A 15,470-nucleotide genomic window follows, 5' to 3' on the forward strand; every position below is an offset into this window, starting at 1 on the left:
CTCCTTGAAAGACAGAGTACATACATATCTTGGTTACCTTTGCACTCCCAGCACCTAGCAATGTGCCCGGGCAAGAGTAAGTACTAAGTAAGTATACGCTGCGTTTAAATATTTATTCAACTCCCCATTTTAATTATTTGTATTTAAATTTTCTTCCAAAAAGATGTTTTCTAAATGACGACTTAGGCTATGTTTCTTGGAATTTAATTTAAAAACTGCAACAACAGGGGTGCCTGGCAGGCTAAATCAGTGGAGCATATATCTCTTGATCTTGGGGTTGTAAGTTCAAGCCCCACATTGGGTGTAGAGATTACTTAAAAAAATAAAATCTTTTAAAAAATTGCAACATTAATATTTTAAATCAGTGCAATTAAAAAAAGAATAATTGATGATAGATTAACTTTTTTCTTTTATTACTATTCTGAATCCTTTCTTGAGTTCCACATTCAAATCTTCTGTTACAGGCTAATAATCCACTAAATCTTTGGATTTAAGACCAAGAGATTACCTAATCCAGCGCTTCCCAAAATGTAATCTGTAACACACTGGCTCAAAAAAAAAAAAAAAAAGCTAATGGGTTGTTCTTACAAGGAGGTGGGCGGGGGGGAGTAGAGGGTTGGTGAGAATAAATTTCCACAGTCAAACTATATTGGAAAAATCAAGGTTACATGGGTTTTTTAATGATCTTCTCAGAGATTTTTCTTAATGCTGATGTGCATTATTAAATATGTGGTATTTCAGCACACCATTACTTTACACTCTACTACAAAAGTAAAAAAGAGTTGCCAATGACATATTTTCTCACATGGTTGGTTAAGCTGCATCCTCATTATCAAGATGATAAACTGTAAAAACAGAAGTTATAAAATATGATAGCATGCAGTTTCTCAATCTGACAATAGGATCACTTTTACAGGGTATTAATTAGTGTTCCTCAAGTTATAATTTGGGAAATGAGGAACTTCTAGTCCAAAGCTCTCATGAGGAAACCAGGTCCTAACAAAGTTACTTGACATGGTCACACACCTGGTTAATGAGAGCCAGGCTCTCTTGTCTGCAGCGTTCCTACTTTAATTTATTCATTCATTACATTTCTTTCTTGAACTCCTGCTTTGTTGTGCTTTAACATGCCCATCTTTTACTAACCCATGTGCTCACAGTCCATTCCCACCCCCATGTCGCCATCCCCACCCCTACGACTTCCTGCTAATTACATCTACACATTCCTTCAATATCTGTCATTGCTTCAGATCCTATTCCAAGAAGCCAGTCAGCCATTCTGTTCAGAAAGAAGCAGAATGCTTCTCACTTCTCTTACTCCCTCCATAGGAGGGAAAGCAAAGGAGGAAGTGTTTATGTAGAATCATAAAACCATCAAGTATATAACTTCTTCATCCTATAGATAACAAAACCTGGACCCAAAGTGGCCGTCTTTCTCATCAGGATATACATTTCTTAAAAACAGAGGTCACATTATTTACAGTGTGGCATTATTTTGATATATAAGAGGATGCTACTTAATTCATTCCACAAATATTTATCAAACACCTATTAAGTGACAAGATACAATTCTAGCTGCAGAGTTATAGTAGTGAACTAAAGAGGCAAAAAAAAATTTCTGCCTTTCCGGAGCTTACTCTGAAGGAACCAAGGATTTTCCTACATTAGAAATAGATTTTGGCCAATCAAACCCATCACCTTTCCCGGGCATATTTAATGTCCCACCCCTCCTTTTTTTAATTTTTCCAGCTTATTTCCCTGTAGAGCCAGAGATTAAAGTGGCACAGAATACATTTCTGGGAAATGTGAGATAGATAATGTTAATACCTGAAGGTCATATCTAATCGCGAAAGATTTGAAAAGATTGTTAAGTCATTCCCAGCTTACAGATGAAAAACAGGAATAAAAGGCATAAAGCAGATTAATGGGGCCAGAAAGCAAGTTGGTAGTACAAACAAGCTAGTAAATACAGACTAAGCTTCCAATCTGTTTCTTCATCAATACCAGTAATAGGACAGCAAGATCTGAAACTTACAATGTTATCTAAAATTTGAACAAGAACTATTAAAATATTAATCAAAATGGAATATAGTATGAACAGCTGTCTCATTCCGTGAGCCAAAATGCCTTCTATAACAAAACAAAATCTTAAAAACTATAGCTATAGAATTTTGGATTTTCTTTGCTTACTTAAAATTAAAATAATCTAATGATTTAAATTAGCATTCCACTCTTTGCTTGCAATTCTATGGCTGGATATAATAAATATATCTAGTGTTGAAGGAAATGGTTATCATAGTAGTTGGATAAATTTAAATTCTCTAAATGTATAGCTCTTACAAATCACCTAAATAACATCTTTGTCCTTCCTTGGTATATTTTTTATAACATACATTTTTAAGTGGCTAATACAAGTACAAGTATACTAAATGTAAAAAAAGAAAAAAAATAGGGAATTGAAATAAATGAATGGAAATTTTAAATTTTTAAATAAATGGTTGATTTTAAATGCAAATGCACAGAAATTAGAAATAATTTGCCACTGCATCTCAGTAAAAACTTTTTTTAAAGCATTTTAAATTAAAATGTATCTAGCAAAAGCAGTGATGAGAAATTTAACCTCTAAACAAAATATCTCGGATGAATCTACAAATTGGAAAAGACTGACAATTCACCGAGTATCTAGCCTCAGTATTAGTGAGTCTTTGTGAACTGCCAAAAAGGCCTCCTTTCTTCACTAAACATGTCTGTTGTTGAGAGCGAAAGATGGTTCCGGCTTGTTTGCATAAACCCTTCTATATGATCTGACAGGTAACATTCTTGTGAGCATGTTTAGTTAGATAAACATCTAATAACTCTACTTATAAGATTCCCCAAGAGTCCATATTGTCTAGATAATCTAACCCTGCAGAATTATCATTTGTTTTCAGAACTCATCAACACGTTTTATATTCTTTACAGTCACTGTTAATTAGTCAACCAGTGAGGTGCTCAAACTAAAATTTTTTTTATCTTTTGTTCATGCCCATTTTTATCTCCCTTGCTATTAGATATTGCTACATATTTTATAACCATTAATGTATATATGAAGAATTTATTCCATATTTAATAAAAAATTAACAAAATCCACATTTAACAAACCATATGCCCAACATCTTATCCATACAGATGTATTGTGCTATCATAATTTAGCTTTGTGCACAAATAGTTTTTAAAACTCATATTGTAATTAGATGTCATACAGCAAGTTTTCAACATTAACATTAAAACTTTATTATATCATAGAGGTACTAAAACATTTTGTTTTAGAAAAAATATAGCTGCATCAGAGTACTCATTAATCAACATTTTAAATATAATTTTTCTTAGTTTCCAGAAATATTTTAATTCATGCTTAACAATCAACATGTTAAACCAATAACATTTTCAAGATTCTATAAAAATTCAAAACATAGCAAAACAAAATGTAAAATTTTCTTTCATTCTTGGGTGGTCTGCTGAAGAAAATTTAGTTGCATATAATGCTATAAATTACTGTTAAATCAGCTATTTGGATTTAAGATAAGTTAACTTATGAAAACTTGTTTTAGTTTATAGAAAGTCTATACATGAAAGACAATTTTGATGAGATGTCCAAGCCTAAGGGACTTGGAATCCTATTGAAAATGGAAAAAGGTTTTGCACTCTACAAATACTGTTTGAACAAAATATAAGCAGAAAAACTTGTGGTTTGTAAATCCATATGTTCTTAACTGGATATTCTTTACATACTTTTGTTTACGTTTTCACAATGCACCTATGTGCTAAGGATAACAGTGCGCTTGCATGCTGCAAAAGAATGTAAATCTAGTGCCATCTACCGGAAAAAGTGGGTACAATTCAATTAGTCGCAGATCATTTTGTGAATTATGTGAGTTGAAATTTGTAGGTCTATTTTTTAAATATTATCTGTTTCTTTTTTAAAAATATCCCCAAAGTATTTTTAATATAATCAAAGAAGTTAGGTAAGATGAGCATGTAAGACACTGGTGTAACTGAACAATGGTGGTCATTAATCTAAACATGCAGGAGAGAATTCTATTGGTGGTATCAATAAAGAAATCAGATATACTATGTTCTAATCAGTTTTTATGTTAGTATCGTGTGTATTGTTTAGAACACAGGTTCTGAACCTGTGGTCAAAGAGCCCTCCCTTAAGGGTTTTGGAATATAATTTAACAGAAAAAAAATGAAATTATATGAAAAATTGTGTGTAGGTTCACAGATGTACTTTCTGAGGGAGGAGAATCATAACACTTATCAAAGAATTGTGGAGATGATTCATCTTTTCATAACCCTAAAAGGTTAAAAAATAAAACTGGCATAGGAAGCCAATCTATGTAGTAGATGAACAGCAAGCACACTGATGACCTCAATTCTTTTTTTTTTTAAGTATATAAACATACCATCAGATGCCATTAATGAACTGTTGCCAGCTTCAACTTGGATAGTAGTTATTCTTACTTATGCATGTTGCTTTGGTGCATGTCTGTTGTAGCTCCTCTTTACAAATGGAAAATTTAAAGCATAGCAAACGACATTAACTTGCTCCAGAGAAAAGTGATCTAAAGAGCTGGAATTCTTAATTCTCATAATAGGCATAATATGTACCTATTCCCTTCCTCAAACAGTTTATCTACCACTAAAACTCAAACTGTGAGAAAAGTAAAAGCAAGTCTGGACAAGTCTGGATAATACACAATGAATCCATGTTACCACTTTTTTGCTCTTTGTTTAGCTACAATGTGTTCTATACCTACCATATCAACTATATTGCATTAAATGCAACAAAGTGAGAGAAGAGAAATCGTTTTTCATAATATATTCAAAAGGCAGCGAAACTATGAACTTTGTTTTAAATCTTCCCATGTAAAAGAGTCTCAAATAAATGTGTACTATCTGTTACAGCTATCACTTCACCTACATGTAAACTTTCCAAAGATTTATTCATTCATTTAACAAATATTTATCAAGTGCCAGGCATTGTGCTAAGCTCTGGAGAGTTCTAGTTATACAGATGATATTCTATGACTTGCAAACCCCATTTGCAAAATATCTCTCTTTAAAACTTCTCATTTCTACATTAGGATATTATGATATCTTTACAAACTACATCACAGCCATGTGCCTGTTAAAAAAGCCAATGAAGTAAAGTAACAACCACATGTTATGTGTACGATGTTAGAGAAAAGTATAATTTATCACTGTAATTAGTACTATTTAGACAAACACTCTCACTTGGCTGAAAGCTACCAGGCTATCTAGCCTAAGCTACAATTAGACTTAATTTTTATCAAGCACTGAAACTATGTAGAAAATTGTGCTTCCTAATCTCTCCTCAGATAATGCTTCAGTCTTGATATAGTGGTAAGTAATTCTAGTGTTCAAATGTGGAAAAGATTTCTGTCCTCCCACCATAACCGAGATTTTTTAAAAATAAATTCCCAGCCATTAATTAGTACTGACCTTCTAGATTTGATTAAGCCAGGGCCAAAAGTAAAAACAACAGTTAATAAAATCACAGAACTGAATAGATGATTTAATTTGAATTCTTTGTTTTAAAGATAAAGATACTGAGATCAGAAGAGATTTACATGTTCATGGTACACAAGGTAGTGATAGGGCTGTGGTTAGGAGTTTTCTGACTCCTATCCCAGTGCTCTTTTGATACAAAATGAAACTGTTATAGGAAATTAAGAAAAAAAATCTGAGAAAGAAAGAAATTACCTTTAATTACAAACATGAGTGAACCATAACTCAGATACACTTAATAAGCTCTAAATTAAAATTATGCTTTATTTAAAAATAAGAAGCAAAGGAAGTCAAAGCTGAAAAATGATAGGTCACCCTTTTAGGATATGGCCTCCATTCAGATTAATCCAGTTATAATCAATTTTAAGAGTCTGTCCCAATTATTTTTTGGTTCTGGAATTATTTTGTATTGAATAATATCTGAAATTAGCAGGGTATTGGCTAAGGGAGCAGAAATCTTTTTGATTTACAGAGATTTTTGTTGTAATGGGTTTTGACCAGGGAACAATAAATTAAAGCAAGACTCCAGACTTTCACCTTAATTTCCTACATCTCCAGTTTTGACCTCTTCCCTCCCTACTAATACAAAGTAATAGGAACTAGCAATCCCACTTCAACTTCACTTTTATTTTTCAAAATATAGTTTGTTTCATTCCTGTTGAACTTAATTTCTTCAACATTCCTGTATTTCTAAGAATACAATTCTGTTAGAGAAATGGATGGTAACGATTTTACTAATATTCAAATTGTAAAGTACGTAAATGCTAGAAAGACTGACTTTCAAAATGCTTTAAAAAGTGGTGCTTGAATGACTACGGCATTATGGAAAACTATTCTGGCCAATTCATCTATCAAATTAAAATGGATCTGCAAGCCAGAAAGACACTTTGGCTTCCATCAGTACTGGATAGTAAGAATAAAAGAAACATGTATATTTATAGGACTTGAATTCTGGTTAGGCAAGATGTATAAGTAAAAGAAAGAGATAAAAAACAACGGATTGAGAGGATTATTTCTCAATCAGAAAGTGCATTTATGGTTCTTATTAAAGTGAAAATAGTTAAATGAAAGATAGGACATATTTATATGTTCTTAAAAGTCTATTGTACTATAAAAATACAAAGACGATAGATAGAAGAAAGGAAAGAAAGAAAGAAAGAAAGAAAGAAAGAAAGAAAGAAAGAAAGAAAGGAAGAAAGAAAGAAAAAGAAATCTATAGGGAACTCAGTGATAGTTACAGATGGTGACTTGCTAAATCCTTGCTATGGTTCTACGCACTTTTCACATCCTAATATATTTCACCCCCACAGCTACCCTCCAGGTGAGTACTATTATGAACTCCCATCTTACAAACAAGGACACCAAGGTTCACAGCTAGTTAAGTAGCAAAATCAGACTTCAAATTCTGTCAAATCCCAGAATTTGTGTTCTTAAGCACTATGTGGTAATGGTTATTGCTTAGGAATTATCAGCTTTGTTGAATGTATCTTTGAATCATTTGATATCAAAATTTAAAGATACTTATAGCTCAATTAAACAATTTCGTTATAAAATCCTTCAATTTCATGATTCTAATATCTCAAGGAATATACCATTAATTAATTTATTTATTAATAAGTTGTCACCACAAATATTTAGGCTCCTCTGTGTAGAGAACACTCATGTTACAGAACACTACTGGTGTTCTTACACTTTGGGGATTTTTTCAGTGGAAAACATGGTAATTATGTATAAACTAAATAACTTTCATATTCCCACTGTCATATATAGTATATACTTAGGAAAAAGTTCCACATGACACAGGGACTACATTGATTGATGTTCTCCCTCAAGCTCATATACAATTCAGCAGGTAAACCTTATCAGTTCTACAACCTAAAAATCTCTCAAATCCATCTCCCCTCTTTTTGTTTTGTTTGGTTTGGGGTTTTTTTGTTTGTTTTTGTTTTTTGTTTTTTTAGAGAGAGAGAGAGAGAGTGAGCAGGGGAGAGGCACAGGGAGAGGGAAAAGAGAGAATCCCAAGTGGACTCTACACCCAGCATGGAGCCCAACAAGGGGCTCAATCTCAAGACCCTGCGATCATGACCTGATCTAAAATCGAGGATTGGGTGCTTAACTCACTGAGCAACCCAGGTGCCCCCATCTCCCTTCTTTCCAAACCAACTGTTATGACCACTGCTAAGACTCAGCATTTCATGAGTCCCTCCCACCTCAAACTCCTTTAATGTTCTCTGCTGGGGCACTGCAAGGGCATGGCTAGCTCAGAGAGGCAAAAGAAACGCAAGAGGCATGAATTAAGCTTCATGAGCCTCTCAAGTCATCATAAATAGACATAAAATCTATTTTTAAATAAACAGACATTTACTACTCAAATACAGCTTCAAGAAAAAGGCCTTAGCTACCCTTCAAATCAAGTTGCCATCCTAGTCATCTCATAGAAACATCTGGAACCAACATTGACCTTCCACCATACTAAATCAAGAATCCCTATCAAATGCAAATCAAGTCATGTTATTTCCCCCTCATCCCTTCCCCAAGACTTAAATTCCTTAAAACATCATAAGAGGCACTTCATGACTTGGCTACCTTCCTTCCTCACCTCTTGCAATTGCCGTCATCCACCCAAGCTATCCGTATGAAATAACCTGCATCTCACAGAACATACCTTGCTCTTTCAGGCCTTTACATCTTGCCCATGCTACTCCATATCCTAGAATTGTCCTTTCCATTTTTTGGCTAACTGATGTTCATAGACTGAGATTCTGCTTAAAAACTACATCCTCTGTGAAGTCCTCCTTTAAACCTCAGAGACCTTCCCTCCTTTACAAAAATTTTGCCCCTAACCCAAGAGCTTCTGTGGGTTCTTTCTTTGAGTTCCCCTAACATCCCAGGCATAAATATCTTTTATTTAGTCCTATCACCATAAGGTTCAAAGGTCCTCACACAATGTCATTTCCACCTTGAGCTAGTGAAAGAAATCGGCTTGACCTTGTTTATCATTGTATCCTCACTGCTTCCCACAATGCCTGGCACACACGGTTAATATTCAATGAGTGTTTAATGAGTTGGAATTAAATTCTCTATACAAGACAGTAACAGAGATATGTACATTAACAGAAAATATAAATAATATTGAAAAAATGTTCACAGAAAATATCTGGCCATTGTGATTTTCATAATAAAATTAAAATATTAAATTTATGCTATAGGCATACACTGAAATTTTGGACTTGCATGCTCCACTTGTGTACATGCTTAGAATCACGTTTTTTAAAACTATAGTGGTTCTAAATTAAGAACCAGTTGACACAAGCTGATTTTGTTGTTATTTCATCATTGTTAAGGAGAACATCATTTCTTTTTAACTAAAATAAATAAGTAACTTTATTATACTAAAGTTGTTCATTTTCATTTTTCCTTTCCCAAAGTAACGGCCACATGTGGAATGAAAAGAATTTTCATTCTCCTTGAACAAGACGAATATCCTGTTTGTGTGATTTGGGGCAGTTTCTTATGAAGACTGCTAGCCTCTTATGAATGTTATGATTTTCAGATGTGTAGTGTGCATTAAAGAACAAGAAGATATCGTGAAATATTAGTGACAATTATAGACTGAGCAAAGAAACTGGACAATGTTTCCAAGGGTTATAAGGATTGTGGAAATGAATGTTACTCAAAGTAGAGTGGTGATTTATAACCAATTTCCGTCTTCAAATTAGGGCCCAAGTGAAAGAAAACGGAATTTAGCAAAGCATTCTGGTGTATCATTTCCTGCAGCAGAAACACCCACCCAGACTAGTGCCCTCACTAGGTACAGGACAAGAAGCAGCAACCTGAGGGAAGCCCACAGGCTCGCAGGGCTACTGGCTGGCTCTTTGTCACCAAATGCAGCAGGTTGAATGCAGACATCACTGTGATATCTTCACCAACAGAACGAGAGGCAAAGAACAGGGGCAAGAGCTGAGTAGGAGAAAAAAGAAAACAAAAACCAATTAAAACATCACAAATGTTAAACACATTCATTGCACAATTGATGGTTACGGTTTTATCTGGAACTGAACCCATATACATGGTGGTAATAAATTTCAAATGCCTATTTTTCAGATGGTGAGCTTACTTTCAACCCAGACTTATTTATATCTTATGAATAAAATACACACAATATAAAAGTGTAATCTGTGAACACATTTTGCAAGAGGTCAGAAAAGAGACGAAGTTTGAAACATTTGAAAAGAATTAGCATTTATGGAGTGAGTTCGTACCATGTGATAGGAACTGTCTGGGGCCCAATATACACATTGTATCATTTAATTCTTACAATAAACCTAGGAGGTACGTTTTATCCCCCAATAATATGTGAGGAAATCGAGGCTCAAAGGTCCAAGGGCACAAAGCAAATAACCAGTGGAAAAAGGATTAGAAAACCCTGTTATATCTCACTGCAAAGCTCTCTTCTTTCCTTATACCATGCTGCCTCCTTCCAGCAATTATTTGTAAATCTCCCTCCCTGGAGAAGATTGTAAAATACTAGAAGATTAAGAGATGCCTTTGTTAGAGTTTCTTTTTTTCTTTTCTTTCTTTTTTAAATAGAGAACCAAATTACCTACAGACAACTAGGAAACTTCACTTTAGAAAGTGTTAAGTTTGAGCAAAGCATAGCAAATATGAATTTTCATTTGATTTTATCATTTATAATTTCAAGGTTAATTCTGTGAATAATATTTACAACCTAACCTTAAAAAGGGTAAAAATATTTGTAAAGGTTTTGGAAATAAATCTATGTGGAAGAATCTCAAAATTGTATGAGTGTTAAACTTCAGAGAAAAGCTCAGTCATGATTTTCTTAAAGTTTTGTACAACCTTTCAATTGCTAAAGATTAACTTCAAATGGAGATGGAAAAAACTAGACTAGTACTAACTTTTAATAACTTATTTTAAATTGGCATTATAAGTGACTGTAACCACTACATGTCCAAAAATGGATGTAAAATGAATGTCTTATTCATTTCCTGGCCCTCATCCCCCCAGAATAAAAGTCTGTTCCTGGTCTCTTCTGACATCCTTGAAGAACAACACATAATAAACAGTAATATATTTTACCAAATCATTCTGGAGTATATCTGACAGAAATCGGCTTGTATTAACATACCTGAACTCTGACTTCTCCAAACTAAACTCACTACAAAATTAAAACATTTTTGTGTTACTAACTGGAGACAAAAGGGAGGAAGAGGGAAGGTAAGTATCACAATGCACAGCTGAAAAGAACCATTAAACATAAATAAACATGTCATTTTCACGAGTGACTGCAGAGCAGGGAAAAGAGCATTCCTTTGGAGCAGACTACTGACTAATAAAAGATCAAAGGTCTATACCTCACAACACTATAAATAAAAATGTATTTTTTTTCCTTGTGACCTTCTCTGAGAGGAATAAAGTGTGCACGATAAATGTAATTACTTAGCAAAGCTGCAGCCTCATTGTGTTCCCAGAGCTGACCATAAAACGTCTTCCTATTCTGTTTCATCAACTGCTGTACCAGGCGGCCTGCGCGCCTACCGATGGCCTCAGCCATCTGGCTTGTGTCAAAGCCAGCGCACAGGAAGAAAGGGAGTGATGTCACTCTGCAGGTCAGGCAAAGAACAAAGATGCATTCTACAATTAAAAGCTGAGGGCCTCGAATACCAGAGCCCCTCAGCCCTCCAGCATGATGTGACTGCGTGATTTAATGTCCAGGCTCTTGCATTTATTGCTACCCAAATAGCCAGGGCTCCATCTAGTGGCGAATCAGTTTTGCCCAATTTTCTTTAAAAGAGAACCCATAAAGTGTTACCTTAGTTGGCGCCAAGAAAGTGCAGAACTAAAATGTAACTTTTAGAGCAGTCTAGTCTTTTTATACTGAAGAATGCAAAAAGCATGATTCATTACAATGTTCTCCAATTTAAAATCCTACAAAGCACACATTTCACAGGGTAGGGTACCATATTTTTTTTTAAATGCCTTAATCCTCATGATAGCAGAAAAAATAGCTAATTTTGCAAAATGCATGTAAAGTGACATTACTTACACACTATTCTGAAAATATGTCATCATTAAAATGTAAAGTGAAAACCCGTTCTAAAAAATGGACACATGCATCTGGATACCTTGGTGAAATCCAACTCACGATCGTATACATCAATGGAACAAAAGAATCATAGTTATTAATATGGTTCTAACATGTGATGCCAAGAGCAACCCTCTCTAGAAGAGAAAAAGAAACATCTTTATGATGAAATGATTTAACACAATTTTTAATGTTTTCCATATATGTTTGCAGTAAATGAAATTAAACATTTTGACAAAGTGATCTAAAATACAGAACACATTTGGACAAAAGACGGGCCATCGCAGTGGATGTGTGTGAGCTCTGGGGTCAGATGCCTTGGGTGGGAATGTTGGCCCTCCCCTAACTAGTTGTGTTACCTTGGACAAACTGCTTACCCCCTCAGTGCCTCAGTTCCCTCAACTTCAAAATAAACGAATTGGTAAAAAGCACTTGGAACAACTCCTTGCACATAGTATATGCTCAGCAAATGTTAGCTATTATTAGCTATTGACATGTACAAATATTTACTATATTTTAAAATTATATGAATTAGGTATTTCTAACAGTTGGTTTACACCCAATCCTATTTAGAGTCTCCGAAGACAGAATCTTTTTGAAGCCACAAAGCTTGCTACTCTTTGATGAATTTCCACAGTAAATTATCACCCTAACAAAAATGGTAAGATAAAGATTTCCTAAGGATAATCGTTGATGAAACCCTTAGCATGTGGCAGGCACTATTCTAAGCACTTCAGTTTATTAGCTCTTTAAAGCCCAGGGGTCTTATGAGATGCATACATCATTTTCCATTTTTAGATGCAGAGACTGAGGTATAGGAAGGTCAAGTAACTTGACTAAAATCCTAGAGCCACTGAGGCCCAGGGCCCTTACTTAACTGGACTGAATGCTTTAGCAGGTTTGAACACAAGCCATGGAGCTCCAGGACCAGTGCTCTTGACCATGACACAACTGGCAATGAAGAGCCTGAGGCTGGACCAGCTCACTCTAAATCCTCTGACTCTATGGGTCCCTACTAGATAATGTGACTGACAATAAACATTTCATAAGGATTCAATCAATTCAAGAAGAATATTTAAAGATTCTCTCTCTTAACACTGAGTGAAACAAGTAAGGCATTAGGGAAGAACACAGTCTGAGACATTCTCAGATTTCTGCATTTGCTCTCTCTGTTCCACCAGATGCAACTTCCCCTTTTTTCTTTCACTTTCAAAATTTTTCTCTCAACTTCTTGGACACACCTTTAGGACATCTCCAAAACATGCCTAGAATTGACTTCCCTTGACTATACCAAAGCTTCAATATGTTGATAATATAGTACTTTTGAGGCCAAAAAAGCCAATAGCTACATACACCCGCCATGCACCCCCCCCCCCACTAAAAAAAACTGAAGTTTTAGTTTGGCAGTTTTCTTCTTTTTATACTCCCTGAGCCACGGGGTGAGGACCCCAGCCAGAAACAATCCAGTCCAAAAAGAGGCAAGAGAAGCACATGCATCTGAGGGCTGATAATCTTTGAGGAAAGAATTAGCATTAAACACCCTGTGGAAATTAGCACTGAGTGAGGACCACTCAGCAAATCTCTAATTCTCTGAGTTTGTCCCCAACTTCCTCACTTTTGTATTGTCTTTGGTATTCCACATGGCAGAATAACATTTATAAATAATCAACATGTTATGTTTTTAATGCCAGACACATGTCCTATACATCTTTCTAATTTCCCAGAATATCCAACACATCATTTTGGAAATAATTTGGTGTTTTAAAACCCTGGCTAAACAAGACCTAATGAGCAGTAACACACTATGTATTAAGAACAGAATTATACCTTGGTGGCTCAGTAGGTTAGGCATCTGCCTTCGGCTCAGGTCATGATCCAGGATCCTGGGATGGAGTCCCAAATCGGGCTCCCTGCTCTGTGGGGAGCCTCCTTCTCCCTCTCCCACTCTCCCTCCTTGTTTCCCTCTCTCTGTGTCAAATAAATAAATAAAATATTTTTTAAAAGAATTAGAATACATAATTGTCTAATTTTCTGATTAAAACTTTTTGATGATTCTCCAATGCATATTTCAGGGTTTCCCAACCTCTGTTCTGGGAAACAGGAGATACACTTTCAAACAAGTCTGTAGTCAACTAGTTGTGGAAATGTTACCCAATAAAAAGAATCCAAGAGGCTTTCTATTAAATACTTGCTTAACTTGTCTCAACTGGTGCCTCTCAAATGATTTTGACCATAGAAAAACCTCCACATCTCTCTTCATTCCATATCTTTACTCTCCTTGTTGCCACTCCTAACCTCTCCCATTCTGGTCCCCACTGAGGGACCAAGCATGTAAGGGATCACATCCCTTACAACAATTTTCAGGGCACTGATTGCTTATGTCTCTGTCTTCCTCTTCTAGATTATACAGTTCCTAAGCAGAAGGATGGTCTCTTTCTCATCTTTGTATCCCAGTACCTGGCGCCCAACAGCCATGATGTACTGAGTGAGAGAATGACTACATCCATGACTGATTCCATGGATCACCATTTCCCACCTTGACTTCTCTGCCATCTCAACTGCTAATGGTGCTTAAAGATGATAATTTGAATTAAAACTGGGTGGTTCTTTCACAGGAATTAGCAGTTCCTATAAAGAAGTAGGAAGTAGAAAATGCAATCTGACTTGAGATCCAAAGATAATTCAAATGCTCTATTTTGGTAAAAAAAAAAAAAAAAAAAAATATTTCTCCATCTATTTTCCTCCCAAAACTGCCCTCCAAAAAGTTGGCTAAAATTAGTTTGTTGGTTTTTTGGTTTGAGTTTATTTTTATTTCCTTTTACTTTTTCCTTGCAGTTAAACAATAAACTGCCAAAGAAAGATAGTATAAACAGGGAATCCAGAGAACTCACAAAGTTGTTCATCAGCTCCAGAAAAAAATGAGCTGATTGTCCTAGTGGATTTAAAGTGTCAAACCTAAAGGTCAAATGTCTCTTTCCAATAAATGCCAAAGGAATGTCTACATCAGTGGTTTTCCACAGGCCAGTAAAATATCCCCTGATAACCACTGGGGTCAACAGAGAGCTGACAAATTTGAATTTTGTCAAAGAAGGACAAAATAAAAACAAAGTTCCAAACCCTAATCTCACCATAGTATCAGAAAAGAAAGGCTGTTAACACCAAGAACGAGGAAAACAATCTTCTGAATAGAATATATTTAGTTTCATGTGGAAATTATTTTTCATTATTGTTGTCTTTCTCATTTCATTATGAAAAGAAGAAACTTCATCATGGGCCAGCATTTGGGAATTGCTAATCTAAATGTCTACTATAAAGTTCTGTAAAAATATTGTTCTTATCAGCACAGTGCCTAGTACAGTTTATGTTTAGCTACTGTTTGTGGAATGAATTGTTCAGTCATTTACTTCTTTCAACCAACAGGCCATTAACTAGAACTGGGCATCCCTTTTGTTAAGCAAAGATCTGTTTGTATTTGTCATAAGAAACAGCCAGAATTCTGGTTACTCAGAAATCTAAATCAATCTTCCAAACCGTTTAGAGATCACACTTTTAAGATAAGGAATTTATAAAAGTTACTCAGTTCATGTGCATAAGTTCCTATGGAAAACAATGTGTTAAAAGGAAATGAATATGCAGAGATGTAAGATATAGTCTGTGCTCTCAAAAAATGTACTAGCCTAGATGGAAACATAACACATGTCCTAAATACCTTAACAGGGGGAAATAAAATACATGGAACTGCAGGGAAAAAATATATATATATATTTTTTTTTAATATTTTATTTATTTATTT

At 34.9% G+C, this 15,470-nt stretch overlaps 1 protein-coding gene across 1 annotated transcript in view; it reads right to left on the minus strand.

Annotated features, from left to right (window-relative positions):
• The window catches only part of LOC111142089 (methionine sulfoxide reductase B3), a 163,576-nt gene that overhangs the window by 124,307 nt on the left and 23,799 nt on the right, over positions 1-15,470 (minus strand). Inside the window, exon 2 of the mRNA XM_022495039.1 lies at positions 9,405-9,531. Coding sequence (XP_022350747.1) covers positions 9,405-9,480 — 76 coding nt within the window. The 5' untranslated portion in view covers positions 9,481-9,531. The remainder of the gene's footprint in view (positions 1-9,404; positions 9,532-15,470) is intronic.

The sequence above is a fragment of the Enhydra lutris genome, unplaced genomic scaffold (genome assembly GCF_002288905.1).
Source record: "Enhydra lutris kenyoni isolate GAN:26980312 unplaced genomic scaffold, ASM228890v2 scaffoldscaffold7, whole genome shotgun sequence".
Lineage (NCBI taxonomy): Eukaryota > Metazoa > Chordata > Mammalia > Carnivora > Mustelidae > Enhydra > Enhydra lutris.